Consider the following 24,373-nt stretch of genomic DNA (forward strand, 5'->3'; position numbering starts at 1 on the left):
CCCATGGTGCTGATAGCAGGAGGAATGTCAGTGGTAGGTCTGCTCACCTGCAAGGAGTGCCAAGACATACTTAGTCTCTGGCTGTGCCAGTATATTTGTTATTGCTTTGGTTTTGTACAGAGAAATGATTTTCACAAGAAATCATTAGCCAATAACCTATTGGCCCTGTTTAGACAGGTGTACAGACTGATTTTGGGCCCCCCACCCCTCTTTACTTTGTTTCTACTGTATATGAGCTTCCTTCAGGCTGTGATGACTTTCAAGAATTTTTTTCCCCAAGTCATAGGAGCCAGTTGTTTTTCTAAATGCAGGCAGCTGTTCTAACTGCACCTAGGCAAGAGTAAACAGTGACTTTAGGAATTGTAAACTACTAAATATATCGCAGAGCTTCCATGTGAAGTTTCACAGGAAATGCATCTTCAATTGAACAATATCTTTTTGAGGTTTCTGGTCTTTGTGTTTCTTCTGGTTTTGGCTAGGATTACAAAAGTTCTACTTAGGGGAGTATAGTTTGTGGTGTGCCACCAAATCTTTGTAAATTATCCCATTTGGGATTAGTAAGTGGGAAGAAGTTAATTTTCAAAATACTGTTTTAGGACATCTTCACTAGCTGACTAATTAATGTCCTAAAATATGGTTATAGAGTTGTTAATGCACATAGATACCATGTTTCTGTTCTGGTGTTAGGTTGGAGGTTTTTTGATCTAATTTCTTAGTGTTAAACTATGCAAGATACTAATAATAAAACCTTTGCACCTGTATCTAGAAGGTAAAAAGCCCCAATTTCAAGAACAGCAACTCCTTAAATAATCCTCTTTCTGTTCATGTTCTTGCTTTTTCAAAGATTACCCCTCCACCTAATAATTCTTCTATTCCTTCAGGAGTATTAAATTTTGCAGCTCCTCAGGAGCAGGAGACTGATGCTCCCAGATCTGTAGACCAAATAGGTGCCTCTCTGAAGCTTTGCTCTGCAGGTGTCATGGACCTGCATCTACAGCTGCTCAGAAAAGCCTATTAAACTTTCATGTAACATAATTAAACTCAGATATTGTGCAAAACTAAGTTAGGGGATCTGCTTTATTTACTAGATGTGAAAGGTTTTAAATGCACCAGAAAATCATAACTTCAGTTTCTGGATTTTTTATTTTAACAGGAAAAAAATAGGCAGAAACTTGATGTCCTGATGACTTAGTCTTCTTACAGCTGAATATTTCTCACCTTGATTTCTTTAAGAAAAACTCAAGAATGTGAAAAACCTGTTCCTTTAATAGTTTTTTCATAATATAGCATGTCACATCATTAATTACTGAGTAATGACTGCAATGTGCAATTTAAGGATTTGGTTTCATGTCTGAATTCAGATTAAGTTTTCAAAAATGTTTTCATATTTTGTAATAAAAGGTTTAATTACAGTTTTCCAACAGGATTTATTGTATTAATTTTGCACCATTTAAAGTGCATTTAAGAACTGTTTAGGAAAATAAAGAGGAACAATCATGTTTTGGTGTAAAATAAAAATTGGCAGAGGTTGAAGCAGACTGCTTGCCGAGTTTCTAACATGGATGAATCCATTGGCTAGTCAGTGTTCAGAATAAGAAAATAAAAGCAGAGTTAGACTTTATTTCCTTCTATGGTGGGTTTTTTTGAGCTGCTGTTAAACTTTTCTTTTGAGGTTTGGAAGTTCTCAAATCCTTACTGTGTAGAAAATTGGGTGTATGAAGACCTGGAGGCATCACAACCCAGAAAGCAGTTTGCACATAGCAGAAATATACTATGCTGGTACTCAGATTTTAACAAGGCATTTTAAAAAGGTTGATTCTCTTCTTTCTCAACCAACAGGTTCGCCATAAAATGACACAGAAGGTTTATGCAATGAAGCTCCTTAGTAAATTTGAAATGATCAAAAGATCAGATTCAGCCTTTTTCTGGGAAGAAAGAGATATCATGGCCTTTGCCAACAGCCCGTGGGTGGTTCAGGTAAGGAAGATGTGTAAAAGTAAAATAATAACAACAGCAGCAATAGTAATGATGCTGAGGCCATAAATACTTCCCAGTCTTGAGCTGGTTTTGAATTTACATTGAAACTCAAATCAAGATTCAGGTTCAGATTTTTACTTTTAAAAAATACATTTTTACAGCAATTTCCCTAAGTATTGTATATTTGGCTGTGTTAAAAAGCTGAGTAATTTGCATTTTAGTTACTACAAATGCATCCTAAAACAGAATTGAATAGATTTATGAAATGTCTACATGATTATTTGGAATAATAGGGAAGTTATCTTTCCAACTGTGAAAAATTCTGTATAGGACTGTAGAAACAAATGTGATTGGCATTTCCAGTCTTTCCTCATGAACCAGTCAACTGATCACAGGCAATTGGTATTAAGGGTGCTTTAAATAGGCACTGTCTTTTCAGCTGCAGTTTGGTATATGGATGAGTGTGCAGTCCTGGTCTCCTGCAAGACAGAGGCTGTAGCAGTGGTTTCCTTGAAACCATCCTCTCAGAGTGGTCAGTTCTGAGCTCACATCAGCCCTGGGCATGTCCAGTAACAGAGAGCTGACTTCTTCCTCTGGTCTTGGACACCGTCACTCGCAGCTGTCTAGTGACATGTGTCATCAAGATGCTGTAATGTGAATTATGCCTTTGGGAACAATCAGTACTGAGTATTGCCATTTGTTGTAACTGGTAAATTGCACCAGTTAACAAAAGGAGTAGAGAAAGCATGTGCTTGGAGAAATTGTTAGTCCTTATAAATAATTTAAATGCTCTCATATATATTTCTATGCTTCTGTATATTTGATAAGATTGACTTTAAGCTTTTAGTATATTTTTAATTACAGTTTACCTCAGGTGTACAAAGATGTTTTGCTCTTTGAGCATGTTTTGTGCTCTTGCCTATATTCAATAGAAATACTTAAAGAAATAGATTCTTTTTTTTATTTAGTTCTTTGTTCTAGTAACAGGAATTGTCAGGAACTATTTCTCACATGCAATTGAAAGTAATGAGAAATGCATGACATGGATTTTCAAAGGAAACGGTCACAAGCAGGATATAAATATGTGTCTGCATTTGTAAATAGCAAATGAACTAAAGTTTAGTTGCAATTGTGGCTTCTATGATTAAGTGTATTAGTGTGATATATTTAGGTGATATGGTCCAATGGGGTAGGACATTGAGCTGGTTTGAAGAAAATGTAGGTCCTATTCTGATCTAGAAACTGGGACAGATAACACTGCTTCTCTATGTCTAGTTTTTAATGTGAAAAATAAATGAAACAAGAGCCCTAGGTAGTTTTAATTTTTTTTTTATTAAATCCCTTGAGGGCAATAACAAAAGTGCTGTATAAAGACATAGTGCTGTTATTTATTATTATATTAGTATCTCTACATGTGACAACATAGAGATTATTTTGAATCTTCATTTGGATTTTAATGCCCCAATCCATTATTGTACTATATATCAGATATATTATCCATTTGGGCAAATAAATACAGTGCAGCATATATGTATTAAAATACATATTTCTAACCTAGGTCTTCTGTCACTACTTATACAAGTAATTTTAATCTGAAGGTCAAATCTCTGTAATAACATACCTGCCTTTCATGGTTCCTCATCCTCCACAGTTTCCCTGATTCTGACTTCATCCTTTCCACACATCATATTTTTTAATTGCTTTTTAATTTTGTGTGTAATTTAAAGATGTGAATGATTTTAGTTTTTAAGGTAAGGCAGTATTCCCTGAGAAATAAGGTGAGACTTTCAGAGACTTTTTCACAACAGTCACTGAGCATTTGATAGTAATGCTTTTTGCTGGACTGGGCTATTTTCAGACCTAGTGATAACAAAGTGGAATCTCTAAAACTTCAGCACTCTAGGCCTGAAGTACATTTTAAAGAGACTGAATTTACTTTCACTATTGTGCCAGTAGAAAACCTACTGACTGCCACTTGCACCAGACTAGCAGTTTCTTTGTATTGTGTTAGTTTTCTTCAGGAGCATTTTGTTTTTCTTTCTTATTTCAATATGCATTGATTTAGGACAAAGTCAGCAGTGACTTGGCAAACATGTACAGAGATAAGGAATTTATAATATAGAAAATTTGGAAACAGTCTAAAATGCTGCTCACTGTTGAGCTATTTTCAAATCAGAACATGATGCTCCCTGTTGCAGATTTGGTACTTTGCATTTTGACTCAGTTATACTTCTTAATGCCAGGAAACATGGAGATAGATAGATAGATAGATAGATAGATAGATAGATAGATAGATAGATAGATAGATGATGGATGGATGCCTATAGTATTAAAATAATCAGGAAATATTTTTTTACTTTCTCAAAAATTATGATGAGGGGTTTCTGAAATTCAGTAAATTTCAAGGTACTCTAACAGAAAAATGTGTATTTTATGCATATTAAAAGTAATCTTGAAAACGTATTCTCAGGTTCGATGAAACTTCAAAAAAGGGCTTTATTCCTCTCCCTAGCTGTCTGAAAAGTAATTGCAATTTTTTTCCTTTCCTTTTTTTTACCGTTGCAGCTATTTTGTGCCTTTCAAGATGACAAATATTTGTACATGGTAATGGAATACATGCCAGGCGGAGATCTCGTAAACCTTATGAGCAATTACGATGTGCCTGAGAAATGGGCCAAGTTCTACACAGCTGAAGTTGTTCTTGCTCTTGATGCAATTCACTCCATGGGCTTGATACACAGAGATGTGAAGCCTGACAATATGCTTTTAGATAAGTATGGGCATCTGAAGCTGGCAGATTTTGGCACTTGCATGAAAATGGATGAAGTAAGTATGCAACTGAATAATTTACCATCTATTCAACTGTAATTCTAACTTACGTCTACATCTGAGATTATTTTCTTATGATGTATAATACCCAAAATAATATTCATCTAATGATCTGCTTGGTTAGAAAACTGATTATTGTTTCCTATTTTTAAATATAAGAGTACTTTAAATAGTGTAACCTTTTCTTTTATAAACTGTTCTCTCACACGGAAGAAGGATGTAAACTTACTCTTTGCTATTTTTGAAAGCATGTGCCTTTGTGAATTTCTAAGGTACTTCTTTTTTTTTTGCCAAATGTTTGAAAAACTCTAAGATAACTCATAGTTTCAATATTAATAATCTTGGAACAGTTCATAAGCTGACATTTTTTTGTAAATGAAATTATTTTATAGGCAAGATACATTCCATGTATGTTTTTCCTGTATCTAATTGTTCTCATAGCATCCTCTAGTGGTCATTCAAATGAGGTCATGGTACAGCAGCAGTTGATATGTGATATATTGATCAAAATCTGTTAGTTATTTGTCAGGATGCCAAGATGTCAATTAAAATTATTTATTGTCCAGATTTAGCCATATACAGCCAAATATATTTTCCTAATGAGTTTGTATAAAAATATTTTTAACAGGGTACTTTATATTATTAAAAAACTTGAAAGTAAAATGACCTTTTGTAGTTTATACTCTTAGAATCTTGCCTGACAGACAGTGTTGTGCTGTAATTTATAGAATATACTCTTCCTATGAAAAACTGTAAGATTATAACATATACAAAAAAACTGTATATGAATGTGTGTTATTATTTGCCTGATCTTTGAAAGTTTTCTGTCGTGGTGTTGGCAAGGGTAATCCTTTTAAGCTTACTTGCTTGTATGTTTTGGGGTTTTTTTCTGTATTTTTTAGGCAGTGCTTGATATAATTTCTGCTATCTACTTAATTTGCATTTGCATCATTAACTTAATGTCTCTTCAGCAGTATCCAGAAGTACTGTGTCTGTTCAGGGTGGGTTTTTTTCACATGACAATATATTATTTTCATCATTATCTAACTGCAGCTGTTTATTGAAGTTCAGCCTATTCAGTTTTGGTGATGTTGTAGTTGTTAGTCTAAAGGCAGAGATAATATGTACCTCCATTTTTTTGATGTACTTTCCTGTATTTTAGAGAACAGCATTTACTTTAATTGGAAAAATCAAAAGTAGTACTTGGTCTCTTAATTCAGGTTGTAATGTCTTAAAAGAATCTGTTGTTCATTGGACATGACAACAAAAAAGCATCAAAAAACCTCACAATATAAATCTACCAAAAAAGGTGATCCTCTGTGCTATTTTAGGGGCCCCAGAAATGGTGGACCTATACCTTTTATGATGGTACTGTAAATGTGACAAATGCATCTGTGTTTCTCATAAAGTTACAGTGAGCTCCACTTTAGACCAGGCATCATCAATGGACCAGTGATCTCCTAGGGAAGTTAATTTTTTAAAGGATTGCATTTTAAGTTCTTTGTGTTTCTCACAGTCAGTGGAATGGCAAAAATTTTTTGTACAGGAAGCTTTAGAAGTTTGAGAAGCTTTCTACGGAAGCTTTTAGAAGTTGAGAGGTTCTGGATTGTCTCCAAATCTCATGCTACTTCTTGCAAAACATGAACACATCCCAGCTGTGTAAATACAATATTGGTGTTGGCAGAGTTATTTGTAAAAAATATATGCTTACCCAATACTTATTTATTTTTTTTATTTCTTTTAGCAGTTGTGAGCATTAGCATCTTCCTTATGCTGTTGAAAACCCAGGATAATTTTGCTGCAATTTGTTGAGGGATTTTTCTGACCTTTGCTATGGAATTGTGTTCAGTGTTTGCTTGAGTCAGCCAGGCCAGGCCAGAACAGACGCTTGCAGCAGAGTTTCTCCTTATCATTTTGTTAAAAGAGTTGCTAAGTGTTTTAGTGATCTTTCCCAGCATAAAAGGGACTGTTCTGTTTTTGTAACTCAGTTCTGATAATTGGGGGTTTGTGGCGTTGTTTTTCATTGTTTGTCTTGGTTTTTTAAAATTAGTTCTCTAATTTAAAATCTGCATCAAAGTGGGTATTTCTGTTGTTGAATAAAGAACGGTGTTAGACTCAAAAATTTAGTAGGAATCATGGTTCCCTTTTTTGGTATTTAGGTATATTAGGTAGACCAGGGCAGGGTTCACCAGTCTGTCTAATCCTCAAGTGTTGTGTAAGAAACTAAACAGCAGCTGGCTTTGGTAGATATTGCAGGGCCAGGAGCTCCCTGTGTTGCCATGCACAGCACTGTCCTGTGCTAACTGAGCTTTCAGCAGAGCACAGATTCAGAGGATATCTGTTGAAAAAGATGTGACCAAAAGAAGGGATTTTTGCCACTTGGGATTATTGCCTCAGCCCAGGCAGTTCAGCTGAAAGAAGCAGTGTTCTCCTCTTTTTGGAACTCAGCTTCTTTCTCACTGAAGCTTGTCCAGTGAAGAGGACTCTGCTGGATCCTTCCTGCCTCCATGCATTGTCTGCTGTTTACACCTGATGTGTGTGGTCCTCATGTTTCCACACAAACACCCTCCAGCTCTTGTTTACTGGAAGAAACTTCCTGAGGGAGTGAAAGCCTGATTTTCAGCCTTGGTTCAAGACAGCAAGTCCTTCAGGTTTGATGGAGATCCTCCTGAAGATGAAACCTGAATTGCTTTGTCTTAGCAATATAATAATGTGGAATGATGCTGGGAAAAACAACAGCCTCACCTCCAAGTTGTCAGGAGCTGCAAGAACATTGCTGTGTCTCCTGGACAGCCTATTTTTTAAGATTGTGGACTGTACATCTCTCACATATCTGAAGGAGATGAGTTCCAAGGTCCACCATGATATTTTGAGGCTATGAGAAAAGTTTCAGGAAAAACACTGACCTGAGAATCCTGACAGGAAGCTTTGCATGACAACTGTTATAGTAAGTATGATACTCAGGCATAGAGGCTTCGTGTTTGAAACCCAGGAGTAACATATTGCCCCAAGAAAACAGCACCATTTAAGTCTCTTCAAAATGCAGGGACTGCCAAGCTGCTCTCTATTGGACAGAGAGCATGTCCCTGTTTACTCAACTTTGATGCCAGAGATCACTGTCTGACTGTGGTATTAAAGGTATCCAGTACTTAAAAATACTTACAGAACAACACCCAAGTTCTTTGAAAGAAGAAGTGTGTAAATGAGCAGAACAGAAATCTGAGAATTTCATATTCAGGTGATAATGGGCCAACCTCCTGAGGAACTTGGTAGAATCCCCATTTTGTAATGTAGTCACACAGGGTGCAAGATAATCTTTTATCAGCTCCTTTTCCCATGACTGGTTGAGTCAGTTGATCTTTCTGACCCTTCTAAGCCAGGCTGTTCTCTGATCTGTAAATGCATTTCTAAGTTAGTTCCTGAGGCAGAAGGTAGAGAGTTTTATGGGGAATAAGAACCAGCTTCATGTGCTTCAGAGAGCTATGGCCATTGAGCCTGGTGTTAACATGCAGAGGCTTCTCTTACTGTAGAAGTATTTTTTTGTTCTACTGTTCAATTCTTTGGCATCTTGCCTGAAAATTTAAAGCGGTACTACATGGAGTTCTTTAGCATCTGTAACATTTTTGAAAATACTTCGTTTTTTGCTGCATAGCAGCCATCAGACTTGTGTAGGTCTGGCTAGGTTTTGGCACAGCCTTGACTTGGTTTGTTTAAGACCTCAGAAAATAGCAACATGTGTAACATATTAAAAAGCATTCTTGCTTTGGTGTATTAGTTATAGAGGGATGAGAAATAGGATGTTATTAAGTGCTTTGGTGTCACAGTGGAAAGGCTGTGACTGAAGCTGCTGACTTCAGAGAACTCTTTCAGAACTGTTTTGGTGACTTTGTTTTTAAAGAATCTCCTTACCCAGGGAGGGATTCAGGTGGTTTCAACCAGACTTGACTGAGCAAAAATTCAGACTTTCCCCTGTTGTAATTTTGTGTTTTGATAAGAAAGAGATAGACACACACCAGTGTTGGAGCCCCATTACGTTGCCACAGTCCTACTGGATGAGTAGAACCACATAACCCTACAGCAATTCCTCCTGTGCTCAAAGCAAAGAGAGGCTTAAGCTTCAGAGAAGTCATGCAGGTTAGTGCACAGAGTGCTGTGACAAGCAGGATGTTCAAATAGTGGTTCCTTGCCATGTGTTAGATCCATTTTCAAATCCTCTCAGCTTTAGATTCCTGTAGTCTTTGAGCTTTAGTTTATTTTGCAGTGTTAAAATGTGTTTGCCTGAATTTTTCTTTGTCTAATGAATGCACTAGGTCTTCTGGAAAGAGCTAACTTCATTTTCTTATCCCAGTATGAATAAGCTATGTGCTATCTCATCCAATATAGAGTGCAAAAGTTTACCTGCTCTTCATTCTGGAACTGAGAAGTTAAAATTTCTTTAGGTTTCAGTTTTAGCATGGAGTCATAGAAAATAGGCATTTGCCAGGAGGACATTTGAAGTATTCCATAGGTCTTTACAGTATATAGTAAAGTATTCCATATATACCTATGGAATACTTCAATGGACCCTTTAGTTTTTGCCTATTGGTTCATGACTTTCTGGATATTGCTTTAGTACAGAAATAAAAGCTTTTCACAGTTCATATTGTATATGAGGAAGAATATTGTAATGTGGTGTCTAAATTTTGTGTATCAGTACAATTCCAAAATCAAATGGTTCTCTTATTTTATTTAAATATGTATTTTGAACTTAGTTGTTGCTACTAATATTTTGTATTAATATTCAAAATTAATATATATTGCCATTCATGCTGATGGCAAAATGAACAAAAAACCTTTGTAAAATGGTTTAGATAAAACTTCGGATTAGGAAACAGGATAAAAGATGAGTGTATTTTTGGTACTTCTCTAACTTCATCCAGGATTTAATTTCATTCATCCATCTGGTCTCAGGAATTAATTCAGTGAATTTCATTAAAGGAAACAAGACTTACAACTGATTCAGAATGATGGCAGAGCTGATTGATGCTTCTGCATCACTCAGTCCCTACATTTTTGGTTTCTCAGTGTGAAGCAGAGTATGAAGAATCATTTCATTGATACAGTTGTGGTAATATGTTAATAAAAAAATAAAGCTTTGCTATTCTTTAAAAATAGCTTCTCCTTTTATTCTTCTTACTATATATAAACAAAAACAAAGCACATACAAAAATTTACCTATAATTTGATTTATTGCCTGAATTAGACAAAATTGTTATGTATCTGCTTTGTAGGGCCTAGAATTCATAACTTGTCAAAATTATTCTAAAATTTGTCCCTGAATTCAATGAGAAAAGGAGCAGTCTGATACACTGTGTACCTTCATATTAAAACCAATGGTAAAAAGAATAAAATTGGTGAATTTTGAGAAGATGAAGTCAAGAGAAATCACTACAGAGTAGGCAGGGGTAAGCACGTTACCAAGAAATGTCGTTTCAATCCATTTTGCTTCTTGAATTATAGTTAGTCTTTAAAACACACTCCTCAAACCAAGTATTTTAGGCCGTATTTTGGATGGTTTTCTGTGCTGCTAACAGAGGAATTGGTTAGAGAGGTGCTCAGAAGGCCCTTGAGCTGAGCTGCGTGTGTTGTTGCTGTTGCCCAGACAGGAATGGTGCGCTGCGACACAGCCGTGGGGACTCCTGACTACATCTCACCCGAAGTCCTGAAGTCGCAGGGGGGAGATGGCTACTATGGACGGGAATGTGACTGGTGGTCTGTAGGGGTTTTCCTTTTTGAGATGTTAGTTGGTAAGTAATGATTACTTCAGCTAATGAGACTATCACTGAGTCTTCCCTGTGCCTTTAGCTGCATTTTGGTGCATGGAGGCTGCTCCTACCTCACTGACAGCTTCTGACTTCTTGCTCTTTGCTCTCTGTCACTCTGGTGCTGTGACAGCTGTTTGCGTGCTTGTTCAGTGATTAGTTCCCTGACTCGGTTCAGCTTATAACTAATTCTTAGAATGGTTTTAACTGGGGTCAGCTACCTCACCACATTTGTGCCCACCTCAGGCAGGATTGAGTTTGCAGGGGCACAGGAGACGAGAGGAATGGCAAGGGCAGGCCTGTTCTTTTCTTTTCTTCTCCTTTTCCATAGCACATCGGTGTGTCTTATGTTAGGTCAAAGTGGGGAAATATGGCTCAATTCTTTCCTTTGTGCTTGAGTCAGGTTTTTCTAATAAAATACACTGGACTGCTATGGCAACGAACATAGAATATAATCTGTTCAGGAGATGAGTCATCTGCATCTTAAATTATAGTGAGGATCACTATGATAGTCTGGTAGCAAAATGCTGATTTTGGAAGGATGGAATTGAGCATACAATTATTAAAAATCAGCATTTTCTAGGAATATTGCAGATTTGATGTTTCTGGTACACTGAGACAGGAAATCACTTTAACATATGATGCTATTACTATTTCCAACTCTTTCAGAATTACAGCATGTTGACTTTAAGAATGTGTGGTTTATACTCTGTCATGAACAATTTTAGCAGTAAATAAAATTATTCAGTTCTTAAAATATTTGCCATAGCTGTCCAGAATGTTTTCTCAGCATTTCAGAGCCTCTTTTTTTCCTGCCTTGTATCTAGGAGGAAAATATTATTTAATTTCTCCATATTCCCCACTTACTGGTAGAAAGTATCTATTTTTATTTGTGCATATGTACCAGATTCTGGCTATGGTCTTCTAAAACTTTGCACTTTAAAGAAAGCACAGAAACTGTTTCGTTATTCTGGTTTTGATAAAGCTGCAGAACTAATGAAAATGGTAATTTTATTATGAAAATGAAAATTTTATTGTGTGCTTAACTAAACCATAAAATGTTGGTCACAGGATGAATCCTAATGTTAGTTTAGTGACTTAAGATAGTTTTGAGGTGTTTCCAAAATCAAAGGTGTTTCCAAGACAGAAGAGGAAGGTTGGGAAAGAGGGAGGCAGCAGCAGCAAATATCAGTGATTCCCACCTGCATTGCACTGGTATGGCAACCTAATAAATTTACTAAAAGTCCAGAAGTTACGTTCAAGCTGGTGTGTACTACTTCCTTATTTTTCTATAAAATGACAGAAAGAGACAGAAGTTAAGATTGTTCTTTCAAAAGCAGACTGGTTTTTGTCCAGTGGTTTGTTTGTACATTTTTTCATGTTTGTGGCTTTTGAGATGCTCAGTTCCTTGTTGGAAGGCTGCAGCCTGAGATGCCGACTGATTCCTGCCTGCATGCAGCACACCAGAACTGAGGAAAGAGCCTAGCTCACAGGACTGCTTGTTCACCTTCTCTATTAAACCTATGGATTAGTTGGGAGAAAGGATTCCTGTGAAAGTTGCAGCTTCTTGATTACAGACCCAAACCATTTGTATGTTAAGAATGTTGCCAGTTAATCTGACTGTCAGTTGCCTCTATCACAGCCTATTCTTTTCACTTGCCCCGTTTTACCTTTCTTAAGTCTAGTTCCTTTGCAAATATCTTTAACTACAGCCTAGGCTGGAAACCTCTGGGTGAGAAAAGTCTATTAATTATTTTAAAAGCCACCTGCCATGTTAATATGGGCACTCAAGCTGATGTAATTTGTCAGTCAGCAAGATTTATTATTATGGGTTTAACAGTGTGGTAACGCACTGGGAAGGCTCCTGCTCAGAGCTGACATGCCTTAGGGAGGATAGACCTGTGTGCCTCTGAAATGGTCTTCAGAGAGCTTTGGTGGATTCCTTCCAACAAATGTACATGAGCAAGTCTTTAATGAGTTTTGGTCCATTTTACCCTTGGAATGTTTAAAGATTGATTCATATGGGTGTTGGCCATTATGTAAATTAAAAAATATATTGAGAGCTTTAAGGCAGAACAAAAGATGTAATTCACTGGGCAAAATTTAGGTAGGGATAGACAGGATGGAAAATGGTGTAGTTTCTAACACAGGCACTTTAGGAATATTTTTAGTAGTATACATTATTTATACACTGCATGTCGAATTTTTTTCTTTTTCTTAATAGAAGACTGCTAGGTAAACTGCTGTAGACTTTTCATTATTTCTTCTGTCTTATTCAACTCACATAACTTAAACATGATATAAAATCACAGCCAGTTTACTATTTTATTTTCAGGTGATACTCCTTTTTATGCAGACTCACTAGTAGGAACATATAGTAAAATTATGGATCACAAGAACTCATTGCATTTCCCTGATGATGTGGAAATCTCTAAGCATGCAAAGAACCTTATCTGTGCCTTTTTAACTGATAGGTAAGTGCACATACTGTTCTGGCACTGTTTTTTATTTTGGATGGTACACTATAAAAATTAATTCCTTCTCATACTTCTCCTGATCTCTGTACAAATCTCTTCTGCCAAACCTCCTGTTCTCTAGTTTTTCTTTTCTTGAGGTGTTTTTTCCAGGTATTGTATTTTATTTCTTTGAGCAATTCTGACAGCTCTTGTTAACAACGCAGTTGGTGCCAGACAAATCCTTCCAATTGCAGTAACAAACTTGTAAGGCTGAAAGTAATTCGTAACCTCCAAGGCAGGGACAAAATTGTTTTGCTCAATGTCTATGTGGGTGTTACTTAAAAAAAGTACTTTTCTGAAAGTAAGCATGTATTTACTGAATTTTTTTCCATTTCCTTTGTTGCATTAATTGGTAAATATAGCTAACAAACCTGCAAGGTTATTGTTTTGGCTACAAAAAAAAATCCTAGAAGTTTCTCTTGATGGAACTAAGCCACTTATTGAAATTAAGCTGTGTAAGCTTGTTCTTGACGTGAACACTTACATTTTGTTTACTTTCAGAAAGCAGAGATAATCTTCAATTGAACTGATTTAAAAGAACAGCAATTTAGGTCCACAGTCTGGATCGATGATGGCTTCTTATGCTTTCCTGTGATCACCTGAACTTGGCTGGAGCTGGGCATCCGGCCACTACAGAAGGAGGAATTAGGAAAACAAAGTGCCTTATAATGGGTTTTGCATTCAGAGAGATTGTTTGCTCTACTGAGCAAGCCTGTGGTTGGTCAGGAAGGATATGCTTTATTTAACAGCATTTTTCACCTTTAGTAACTGAAGGGTAGAGAGAAAATATGATTAGAATTTAATAGTGTAAATGTAGTAAGGTGGACTTCTACTACGTGTGTCCCTCTTCCTGTTTATATTTAACACAGGGCTCAAGCAATTTATTTGAAACAGATGCTGCGTGATCACTGCTGAAGCACTTAAAGGAGGACTAAACATTGACCCTGTGATTTATGGCTTCTTTTCCATGCATTGTTTTTATGTCCTGTTCTTGTACGTAGTTTCAAGAGAGACTCCTCTGTTCAAACTAAAACTTTCTTGTTGCGCTTAAGATTTACTTCGTGTCAAATATCAGCAAGAGACGTGTCAGGGTTAGTTGTGGGGCAGAGGATGGAATTCTTAGAATATTTATTTGAGTCCAGCTTTGAATAACTGTTCTGTGCAGCAAGTCAGACCTTCCTTCACTTGCGTCTTACGGTCTGTCATGTGGTTTGGCAGACACGAAAGTTCTGCAGTTTTATTTTCCCCAAGGGTGTTGAGTTTTTGTTTGTGTCTTTAGTTTTTTCTTAGTTTTTGCCTCAGTGCTCGCTTTCTTGCTTTACTCCCCACGTGGCAGACTCCAGATTCTGGACATTTTAGCAGTCACAGGGAGAGTGCATGCTAAGAATCAGTAAATTTTATATAAGAAACTACAGATTAGTGGTTGGTGGTTTTTAAATTTTGGTTTTGTTTGACCATTAGTGTGGTTAACACAGACAATCTTTACTGAAAGTTTCATTGCTGCTTATGAACAAGTGAGAATTAAAAAAAAAACCAACAAAAGCAGCTATTTTTCCTAAAGTGACTCTGGATTAATTGCTGTTTAGGGATGTGCGACTTGGAAGAAATGGGGTTGAAGAAATAAAGCATCACCCTTTCTTCAGAAGTGATCAGTGGAACTGGGACAACATTCGAGAGAGTAAGTAAATCAGGTTAAAAGCTCTATTTTATTCAGTATTTACAATAGTAGAAATGAAAAAAAAAATTTCCGGTTGCATAAACAAAGTAATTTCTATCTATCAAGAATCTTGCTCAAACATTGATATTTATCACTTGTATTATAAAACCTTATATGAGGAAGAGTTAATAAATACACATTTTTCCTACTGGAATTATCTCACCTTTGTCATGTTTTTAATGTAGAAGTTTCAATTTTAAACAATGGAATTGAAGGGTTCAGAATTTTAACTAAAAGGAATGCATGTTAGGTTCTGTTTCTCGGGGTTTTTTTTCTTTTGAGGTGTTTTTTTTTTTCTTTCTTTCATTTTTCTTTTAATCTTCTGGTAGTTAAGACAGTAGTTTGACAGTGGTCTTGTCAGTTTTACTGCTTTTCATGTAAAGTATTGAGAACCTGATAGCTTTAGGTAAAAAAGCAAAGAATGTCAGTTCTCAAAAGCTTGTCATAACTTCTAAAGTTATATATTTACAAAGAAGTTTAAAAGTTATTATTGTATTTAGAGTTATATTCTCAAGTGTGATTACCTGAGCAAATATGTCTTGCATACTAGATGGTCTATGCATTAGGCAACGAATGCAAAAATAGTTTGCTCTAGAAAAAATTGTTCATAGTAATATTTCCAGATCTGTTGTCTGGTTAATACATATTTAACTCCAAGTTATTTAAGGACAACTTATAATACAGTCTTTTAACACTAGAGAGATAGCTGTATATAGCAAGTGACTGAGTCTTGAAGTGAAATGCATCTTTTTTCCCCTTTTTATAGCTGCTGCTCCTGTTGTTCCTGAGCTTAGCAGTGATATAGATAGCAGTAATTTTGATGACATTGAGGACGACAAGGGAGACGTGGAGACCTTTCCAATCCCCAAAGCCTTCGTGGGAAACCAGCTGCCTTTCATAGGATTTACCTATTACAGAGACAATTTGTATGTGATACTTTAATATGCATTTTTAAAATACCTGCACATTTCTTCTTATATTCTTTCTTTTTTTCACTCTAAATACATAATTTATTCCTTGCATTATATTAATTTATGTCCAGTTATGAAGATACAAAATGCAAAGTTTGAGTAAAATAATTTGTTACTCTTTCAATTATTTCAATAACTCTGATTAAACGGTGTATTTTTATATGCACAAAATTATACAATATCTTAAAAAATCAATTAGGGTTAAAATTCAGATAGATTGGTACTTTTTTTCTAAAATTGCTTTTTATTAGTTATTTTAGAAGAAAGCTTACACAGCATAATAACTTTCTAGAATTCATCTTGAATAATCAAGAAATAATTATATTAATTGAAAAATTTCAAAATTTCAAGCTGCTGTAGTTTTGGAAACATTCTGTTAAGGAAAATTCAAATCAGAAAGATGCACTAACATCAAAATGAAACAAGCTTTATTCTGAGAGCAGTGTAGGACAAATTAAGATTTGAGAGAATTGATTAAAATGGCAAGGTTGCCAGAGTTGTTGAAAACTTGAGTAAGAGCTGGAGGGATTTGTTTTTGTTTTTGACAGGTTGCTAAGTGACTCCTCTCAGTCTTGCAGAGAAAACGAATCTGTGCAATCTAGTAAAAATGAGGTTAGTGCCTTTTTTCCTTAGTATTAATAGGATGATTAACTAATTTTGTTAAGTCTGTTAAGAAAAGACAAAGTCTAAAATAAGTGTTGAAACAGTTTAGTGGAGAGCTCTTTGTCTTTTAATGATCCTCAATAAAAATGATATTTTCTATTTACAGGACAGCAAAGAGGTAAGTACAGTATCTAAATTATGAAAGGAATAAAAAAATTCCTTCATAATTTTCTGTGAATGTGAAGTATCTTTAATGTTTATTCACCAAATTGTTAGCAGTAAACCAGTTGTATTTTGAAACAGTTGTAATCAAGTGTTAAGTTACTGTAGTATAAAGATAAATGAATACAGATTTTTCTCAAATTCTTTTTGCATCCAGAATTTGTTTGGAAAGCCAATGTATGAGGCTCTGTTTCCTACAGATAGCATTACTCTTGTGAAGGTCCCACACTTGCATTAATGATTCATGACTGATTTATTCAGAGTTTGAAAAAGTAAATTGTCACCTGCAGGGATAAAGGAATGTTTAAATCATACTCCAGTTGGAGCATATGGAGTTGTTTATCCAGCTTTTTGAAGATTGACAAATGAATTTAAATTTGCATGACAGGAAAAGCAATGGTATTTTCATATACTTACTTAAACATTTGTATTATTCAAATGTAGATAGTATGTTGTTAACATTTCTTAAAACTTACAATTCCTTTTCAAAGTTTAAAAAATACATAAAGGAAATGCATTATGTATTGATCAGATAAATTTAAATGCACAAGTTTATGAGACTCCACTTCCTTCCTGTCATTGATGAATGATGAATAGTTTTAGACTTCACCTTTTAAATAGAAATGGTACTGCTGTTTAAAATACATATGGTCACATTCATGATGTTTTCTTTATGTTGTGTTTGTAAATGCAGATGGTAAAACTTTGCATTTCACTTCTGACAACTTATGTTATTTGTATTTTCTCAAGCAACAAATCTCTGGTTTTGATGTCCTTTTCAATGTTCCTGTTGTGGAAATCTTCTAATTGTAACAATTATAAAGTGTTTTGGAAAACCACGTTTTTACATTTTTTGTTTGGGGGGTAGAGGAAGAGGAGGAAGGGAGGAAAAGAAATGCGTTTGAAAGCCTGAAGTCATGAGATTAATCCAGAATTTATTAATTTATTTCATTAATATTTGTGTAATGGACTATCAATTATTTCTCAAAAATACTTTAGTAAGCAAACCAAAGCATTTCCAAAGTGTTCATTAGCTTTTAAGGTATGAGACTAAGAAATTCTTCTTTATGTGAGGTCATTGAACATGTTTAGCCATATTATTTAATATTGTCTAATTTGGTCATGTACACCCCTTTTTTATTTTTTCATTTCGTTTAGAAAATGCTATCCAAAAACAACTGCTCCAGTGGAAAGTCTCTGGCTACAGAGCACAACAAAGGGCGGGTAACAATGTTTTTTGCCCATATAAATTTAATGACGCACAATCTGTGGCACATAATTCTGTGATGGTTCAATTCAATTCAGTATGCAGCAAATTTTGTTGCTATAAATCCATATATTCAAAATTATCAGAATTAATGCCTTGTAAAGATGTAACCTTCTAGTGATGGTTTTAAAATAATATACTGGAAGATTGAATTAATTTTCCTCACTTTCCCTTATTTTTTATTTGATTGAATTGCATTTGTTTTCTGTGAAAGTGTTTTTATACATGGGTCATGCTTTTTTGACATTTTACACAGTTTCAGAATAAACTAAGCAAGCTAGAAGAACAGCTCAGTAATGAATTACAAGCCAAAGATGAACTAGAACAGAAGTACAGGTGAGAATGTTTCAACATGTTTGGTATGTTTATAAAGATGTTTCATTAGACCTTTTGTTTTTGAATGCTTAAAAGCATTTTAATCCCCAATCCACTTTGGGGATTCCCAGCCCTGCAAGCAGGCCTCACTGTAAGTTGCTGGCTTAATTCTTGCTACTCCTCTGACTACTGGAGTGGTTTTTTGGGGGTTTGTTGAGGTTTTTTTTTGCTTTAGTTCCCTATAAGAATCTCACTGTTTAGTGATTTCACCAGTCCTTGAGGTTTCATGTTTTTTGCTTAAAATAGAATATCTTGCATAAAAATAATGAGACAAAAGCACCTTACATAAAATTAGTGAAACACATCCAAACATTCTAATTTCTGTATCATCAGCAGGGTTTAAAATTATTTTTCAAATTTCTTCAGGTCTACAAGTGTTCGTTTAGAGAAGATAGCGAAAGAGCTCGATGAAGAGGTAAGGCCATAGATTTCTTACTGGAATTAGAACTTAATCATTTGTGTGTGGATTTTTCCCTTCAATAACAGCAAATTGCTTTTGAGTAGCTGTATATTTTATAGCAAATAACACCAGCTGATTTCTTGGTGTTCACAAGCATGAAATTGTTGTCACTGCTAAAATATTTTCATTATGATTTCTGTACTGTAACTGCATATTTTTTTCTAGAACTAGATTTTTACCATATTTTTAAGTTGGCAGACAGCATGACACAAATATCCCATACAGATTTTAAAAACTGAAGGTGTAAGAGTAATTTCCAGTAGTTTCCAGAGGAAGAAAACCATGCTTTGGATTATTTGGTGTTAGTAAAAGGACCCTATTTCTTACCCAGCTTTGCACTTTACTGCTTCTACAAATTTAGATGTGGCTTTGTACAACTAAATGTATGGCTCATGCAAGTGCACGTCAAGACCTTACCTTTACATGTATGTTTCTCTGCTCCCAGAGTGACTGCTTAGGCAGGTCTACCAGGTTTGTCAAATTCAGATGATCAAACAGTATTTAAATTGTAAAGCTCCTGGCCATTTACATCCCAGGCTGGATTTGACCACGTGTTCTGATACGTAGGATTTGCAGCAGGCAGATGGACTGGCTTCCTCCATTCCAGACTAAACGGAGTGCATGAGCTGGGTTTTTATCGTAAAAGAATACCACTCCTGTGTGTGTAATTAGTGGTGTGTTTTTTTAAATATATCCAGATAACTTCAAGGAAGAATGTAGAGTCTGCAGTCAGGCAGTTAGAGAGAGAGAAGGCTCTTCTTCAGCATAAGAACACAGAGTACCAGAGGAAAGCAGAACATGAAGCAGATAAGAAACGCAATTTGGAAAATGAGGGTATGTTGAACCATGCTTGAAGGTTCCATTTTGATGTGGGTTTTTAATACTTAAAATAAATAAATTATAGTTACAATTGAAGTGTTTTCATGACAGTGATTAACAATGTTGAATTGTTTTTGTTGCAGTTAACAGTTTGAAAGACCAACTTGAAGATTTAAAAAAGAGGAATCAGAACTCTCAAATATCCAATGAAAAAATCAATCAACTACAAAGACAGGTATATCAGCTTTATACATATATTTTAAAATAATCACTGCTTGAAGTACAGATTTTGGTAACAGTGGAGGAATTTGAAATGTGTGATTGGGTTTTAAAAGCTGTTCTTTCTTGTTAGGTTTTGGTGTTCAAAAGTAATCTTAAAATATACTCCTTACTTCTTTAATCCATAAAACCTAGTATTTTGTAGTAGAAATAGTGGGCTTTATATTTTAATTGTTTCTGAAGTATGTTTTTATCAATCTTAGTTGGATGAAGCCAATTCTTTGCTGCGCTCAGAGTCTGATACTGCAGCCAGGTTAAGGAAGAACCAGACAGAAAGCACAAAGCAAATCCAGCAGCTGGAAATTAATAATAGAGAACTACAAGATAAGAACTGCCTGCTAGAGAATGCAAAACTCAAACTGGAGAAGGAGTATCTCAATCTTCAGTCAGCTCTAGAATCAGAAAGGAGAGATCGAAGTCATGGATCAGAGATTATCAGTGATTTACAAGGTATTTCTACAAATCTTCTGAAGTTAAGATTGCGTCTTGTTTCTGGTGTGGGTGGTGTTATTTGAGTTTCAGACTGACTAGGTAAGTGTGCTGTTTTATAAAATGTTACATAATGTGAATAGCATTTAAGAGAAAATGTGTAAGTGACATCTATAAAACATTATTGAAAACCTTTAGAATCACCGCAAAAGGAGACATTCTTAATAGTCAGAATCAGAAGCTGTTACATTTTTTTAAATGTTATCTCTAAATAGATAAAATGCAGTCTTGTTTTCACACACTGACCACAGCCTCATTAATATTTTGGTAATTTTAAGGTCGAATATCTAGCCTTGAAGAAGAAGTGAAAAATGGAAAGAGTGCATTAGCCAAACTGGAAATGGAGAAAAGACAATTGCAGGAAAAGCTCACAGATTTAGAAAAGGTAACAGCACTGCTAAATTAACATTGGGGTTACATTCTAACAGAATTTTTGAAATTGTACTTTTATTATGTGAGTAATTGCAACTAAACCTATACAAAAGAATAAGCCTTGTTTTCTTGTTTTCAGGTTTTTTTTTTTTTATTCAATTTGAGACGTGGGGAAAAAAAGACAATTTCCCATATAATCATGATACATTTTACTTCTAAAGTACTTAAGAACTTAATTATGTACTGTGGTGTGTACCTTAACAGTACAGTAGCTACATTTCATTTCATGTGTGGGGTTTTTTTAAACTCTCGTTATTGCCAAAAATAAAAGAGCCTCTGCAAATAGGATTTTTAAACAAATTTGTTACTGAAGCAAAAAGCTTGAAAAATTTCTTCAATAAACTTAATCTTTGAGCTGCTGTTACTACAGAATGTTGGTTGTTAAGGCAGAATTCTGTAATTGTTTGCAACTGGGGATGTCATTGTACATTTTTAGAGCACTTTGGCATTCAGAAAAAAACATTTATGGAAATGAGTTCTCAGCTCCTTAGCATGAGCTCCTCTCTTCTACTCCAAGCATCCTTCCAAGCAGCATGTTACTGTTGTTCGAAATTCTGCCACTAACCTGGTGTATTTAGTGTTTTATTTCAATGTTATTTTTTCTTTAACAGGAAAAGAGCAACATGGAAATAGATATGACATATAAATTTAAAGTTATGCAGCAGAACCTTGAACAAGAAGAAGCTGAACATAAAGCCACAAAAGCACGATTAGCAGACAAAAATAAGATCTATGAGTCTATAGAGGAAGCAAAATCTGAAGCCATGAAAGGTATGTATTTGACATCACAGTTGGACTTAGGTGTGAATTGTACAAAGTAGATAATAGAATCTTTTACTGTGCATATTCTGGTGCATCTCATGACAACTGAAGTATCCTGAAGGAAGGGATAATTGCCAAGAAAATCCAGAAGATAGCTCTTACTTTTGAATTAATAGCTTGTGTTTATGGCAGCTAATTAAAAAGCTACCTACAGATCCTGTCCTTCCAATCGCAGAGCATTCACAAAAAATTTGATCATGCAGATCTTCAAAAGAAGAAGAATGATTCAGTAATAATGGCTGAGTCACTTGGCCTATCAGGTTCTCAAACAGCTTCAGCTCTTAGATTTTAGATTATCACAGTCAGAGCACAGTAGATTTAAATATTTTATTTTTAAAATTCCACCCATTTTGTTCATCTCAGAGGTGTTGCAAATAAACTGGAAGTTATCTACAAGCTCAAAAGTAGGAAATAGCTCTGTCAGAAATGCTTGAAAAAGCATCCTCTGGGCATGTATTTACTGTGAAAATTTTAATTAATCACTTCTAAGTAGTCTTTCTCTTCAGTTTTAAAAGGAAAAACATGTAGCTTATTGTTAGTACAGGGTAGACATCCTCTTCCCTTTGGCCTCCAAAATCTGCTGTTTACACTTCACTGATGTCATTTTTACTTGACAGAAATGGAAAAGAAACTTTTGGAAGAGAGAGCTTTGAAGCAGAAAGTAGAAAATCGGCTGTTGGAAGCTGAGAAGCAGCGCTCCATGTTGGACTGTGATCTCAAACAGTCGCAGCAGAAGATAAATGAGCTCCTTCGGCAAAAGGATATACTGAGTGAAGATGTAAGGAACACTGGCAAAAGGAGTCTTGAGCCAAACATTGGTTTCAATGTCCTATTATTTTTCCTGTTATAGCTGTATTTAGGAATATTTGTGAATGAAAACGGCAACAAAGTTTTCCTTCTCTGCCTTTGAAACTTTGAAAAGTCTACTTCATGGAATGTGGTGTCATTTTCTGATATATTTCAGCATTATTCATGTTAAAAGGTTTGTCCTCTATAGTGGTAAATGCTGTGAGATTGACATGGAAAAACTAGGTAATTTAATGTATGCTAATGCTTTTATTCAGGAAGCAGCTTTGATTTACCAAGAGATGTAAAAGAAGTCAATTAGAGACTGTTTAAATGTTGTTTTCCTGTTTAGATCTGTAAAATTCATAGGTTTCTGCTTCTTTTTCAGGTAAAAAACTTGACATTAAAAATAGAGCAAGAAACACAGAAGCGCTGTCTCACTCAAAATGACCTCAAGATGCAAACACAGCAGGTCAACACCTTGAGAATGTCGGAGAAGCAGTTAAAACAGGAGAATAACCACCTTCAGGAAATCAAATTAAGTCTGGAAAAACAAAACAATGAACTCCGCAAGTATGCAAGTTGCTCTATATGTTTTAGTCATGTTACTGATTTGAAATATTTTTGGAACAAAAGCTGGGAGCAAAATTTATTTTAAAAAATTGCTGCAAAGAGTATGCCATGCTACAGTGCGAAACCTCATTGTTCTTTAAAATGATTTACAGTGACTCTAAATGTGACTTGCCCTAGTGATTCAGCGATGTATAGGTTTGTATTAAAAGATGTTTGTTATCCTGAAAATCTTAGAAAACACAGCTTAAATATGAGTCTGAAAACTTCAGAGAAACACTTATTTAACTGAAGGTCTAGGTACTTTTTTTTAATGATGTAGGACTTCGGTGAAGAGGAAAGTTACTGGAATTATTAGTCTAGGAGAGCTTATCAGAGTTGGAAATGAATACTGCTACAGAGCTATGAAGCATAACCATTGGAAATATCTAGTTCTACAGATAACACATCTGTTGGACCTTCAATCAGGAGTTCTTCAAGGTTTTACAAGTAGTATTTGCACCTGATAGGAAGTAAGGAAAGAATTTTTTTTTTTTTTACATAAAAAACTTTCTTGTGAATGAAAAGACCAGATTACCACATGTATCAGATGAATCTCAATCCTAGCTCCTTTATGATTTTGCATGTTTTGTCCCCCTGTGCTTTGCCTTTCTGTCAGCAAGATGCAGTTAGTCATGTAGAAGGTGGCCATAATGTGGAACACTGGCAGAAGTCTTTTCTGCTACATTTCTGTTGTTATGGAACTGACTTGTTTAAATAACAGATGAATTCAAGAAAATATGCATGTCAAGGAGTACAGACGTTCACACACTGTGCTCTAGCAAACAAGAGACCTAAAACAACCAGTCAGATCAGTGACATTATACATGGAAATAAGATTCTGTTGGTGGCTGTTTACTTCGTCAGTGTCTCTTACCAGTTAAACTTTGTGACATTGTTGTAGTTAGTGTGTTAGCATTAAACTGACTTGTTATTAGTGCAGTATTCTCAGCTGTACAAGTGAAAAAGAGAGCTGGTACCCAGAGGAAACTTCAGGTTTAATAGCTGATGATACTTAGATCAAAAAATTGCTGGAGATCTCAAGAGTGTGATTGCTGTCTTTTCTGTTTACTGCTTTGGAATATCTTCATATCTCTAAAGCATGTTCTTCCTTTCTAGGGAACGTCAAGATGCAGATGGACAAATGAAAGAGCTTCAAGACCAGCTCGAAGCTGAGCAATATTTCTCAGTATGTTTTATGCTGCTTTTTTTAAATATTAATCTGTTTGCTGAGTATGTTAGCTTTTCTTCTTCCCCTCAGCTATCAGACATTTCACATCTCTAACCCAAAGCTACTTGTTTTTCTTGTGCCTGTCTCCACTGTTGTCTGCTGCCTTGATCTTGATCACTGAGCAGCACAAAACAGCTTATGTTGAGAAATGTCGCAGCTTTCATGGGG

At 35.3% G+C, this 24,373-nt stretch overlaps 1 protein-coding gene across 4 annotated transcripts in view; it reads left to right on the forward strand.

Annotated features, from left to right (window-relative positions):
- Window positions 1–24,373, forward strand: part of ROCK2 (Rho associated coiled-coil containing protein kinase 2) — a 104,331-nt gene that overhangs the window by 55,452 nt on the left and 24,506 nt on the right. For 2 of the 4 annotated variants that reach the window (XM_071440758.1, XM_071440777.1), the window contains exons 4-21: window positions 1,840–1,977; window positions 4,543–4,803; window positions 10,448–10,592; window positions 12,943–13,081; window positions 14,710–14,801; window positions 15,607–15,766; window positions 16,360–16,423; window positions 17,795–17,860; window positions 18,160–18,239; window positions 18,645–18,693; window positions 19,437–19,572; window positions 19,701–19,792; window positions 20,040–20,286; window positions 20,604–20,710; window positions 21,369–21,528; window positions 22,197–22,357; window positions 22,754–22,938; window positions 24,094–24,163. In XM_071440758.1, coding sequence (XP_071296859.1) covers window positions 1,840–1,977; window positions 4,543–4,803; window positions 10,448–10,592; window positions 12,943–13,081; window positions 14,710–14,801; window positions 15,607–15,766; window positions 16,360–16,423; window positions 17,795–17,860; window positions 18,160–18,239; window positions 18,645–18,693; window positions 19,437–19,572; window positions 19,701–19,792; window positions 20,040–20,286; window positions 20,604–20,710; window positions 21,369–21,528; window positions 22,197–22,357; window positions 22,754–22,938; window positions 24,094–24,163 — 2,352 coding nt within the window. Of the gene's footprint in view, window positions 1–1,839; window positions 1,978–4,542; window positions 4,804–10,447; window positions 10,593–12,942; window positions 13,082–14,709; window positions 14,802–15,606; window positions 15,767–16,359; window positions 16,432–17,794; window positions 17,861–18,155; window positions 18,240–18,644; window positions 18,694–19,436; window positions 19,573–19,700; window positions 19,793–20,039; window positions 20,287–20,603; window positions 20,711–21,368; window positions 21,529–22,196; window positions 22,358–22,753; window positions 22,939–24,093; window positions 24,164–24,373 lie in introns of all 4 variants that reach the window. The other 2 variants (XM_071440764.1, XM_071440771.1) reach the window with 2 other exon arrangements.

This window comes from Agelaius tricolor, unplaced genomic scaffold (assembly GCF_023055355.1).
Source record: "Agelaius tricolor isolate 1412-34295 unplaced genomic scaffold, bAgeTri1.0.p SCAF_1, whole genome shotgun sequence".
NCBI classification, from domain to species: domain Eukaryota; kingdom Metazoa; phylum Chordata; class Aves; order Passeriformes; family Icteridae; genus Agelaius; species Agelaius tricolor.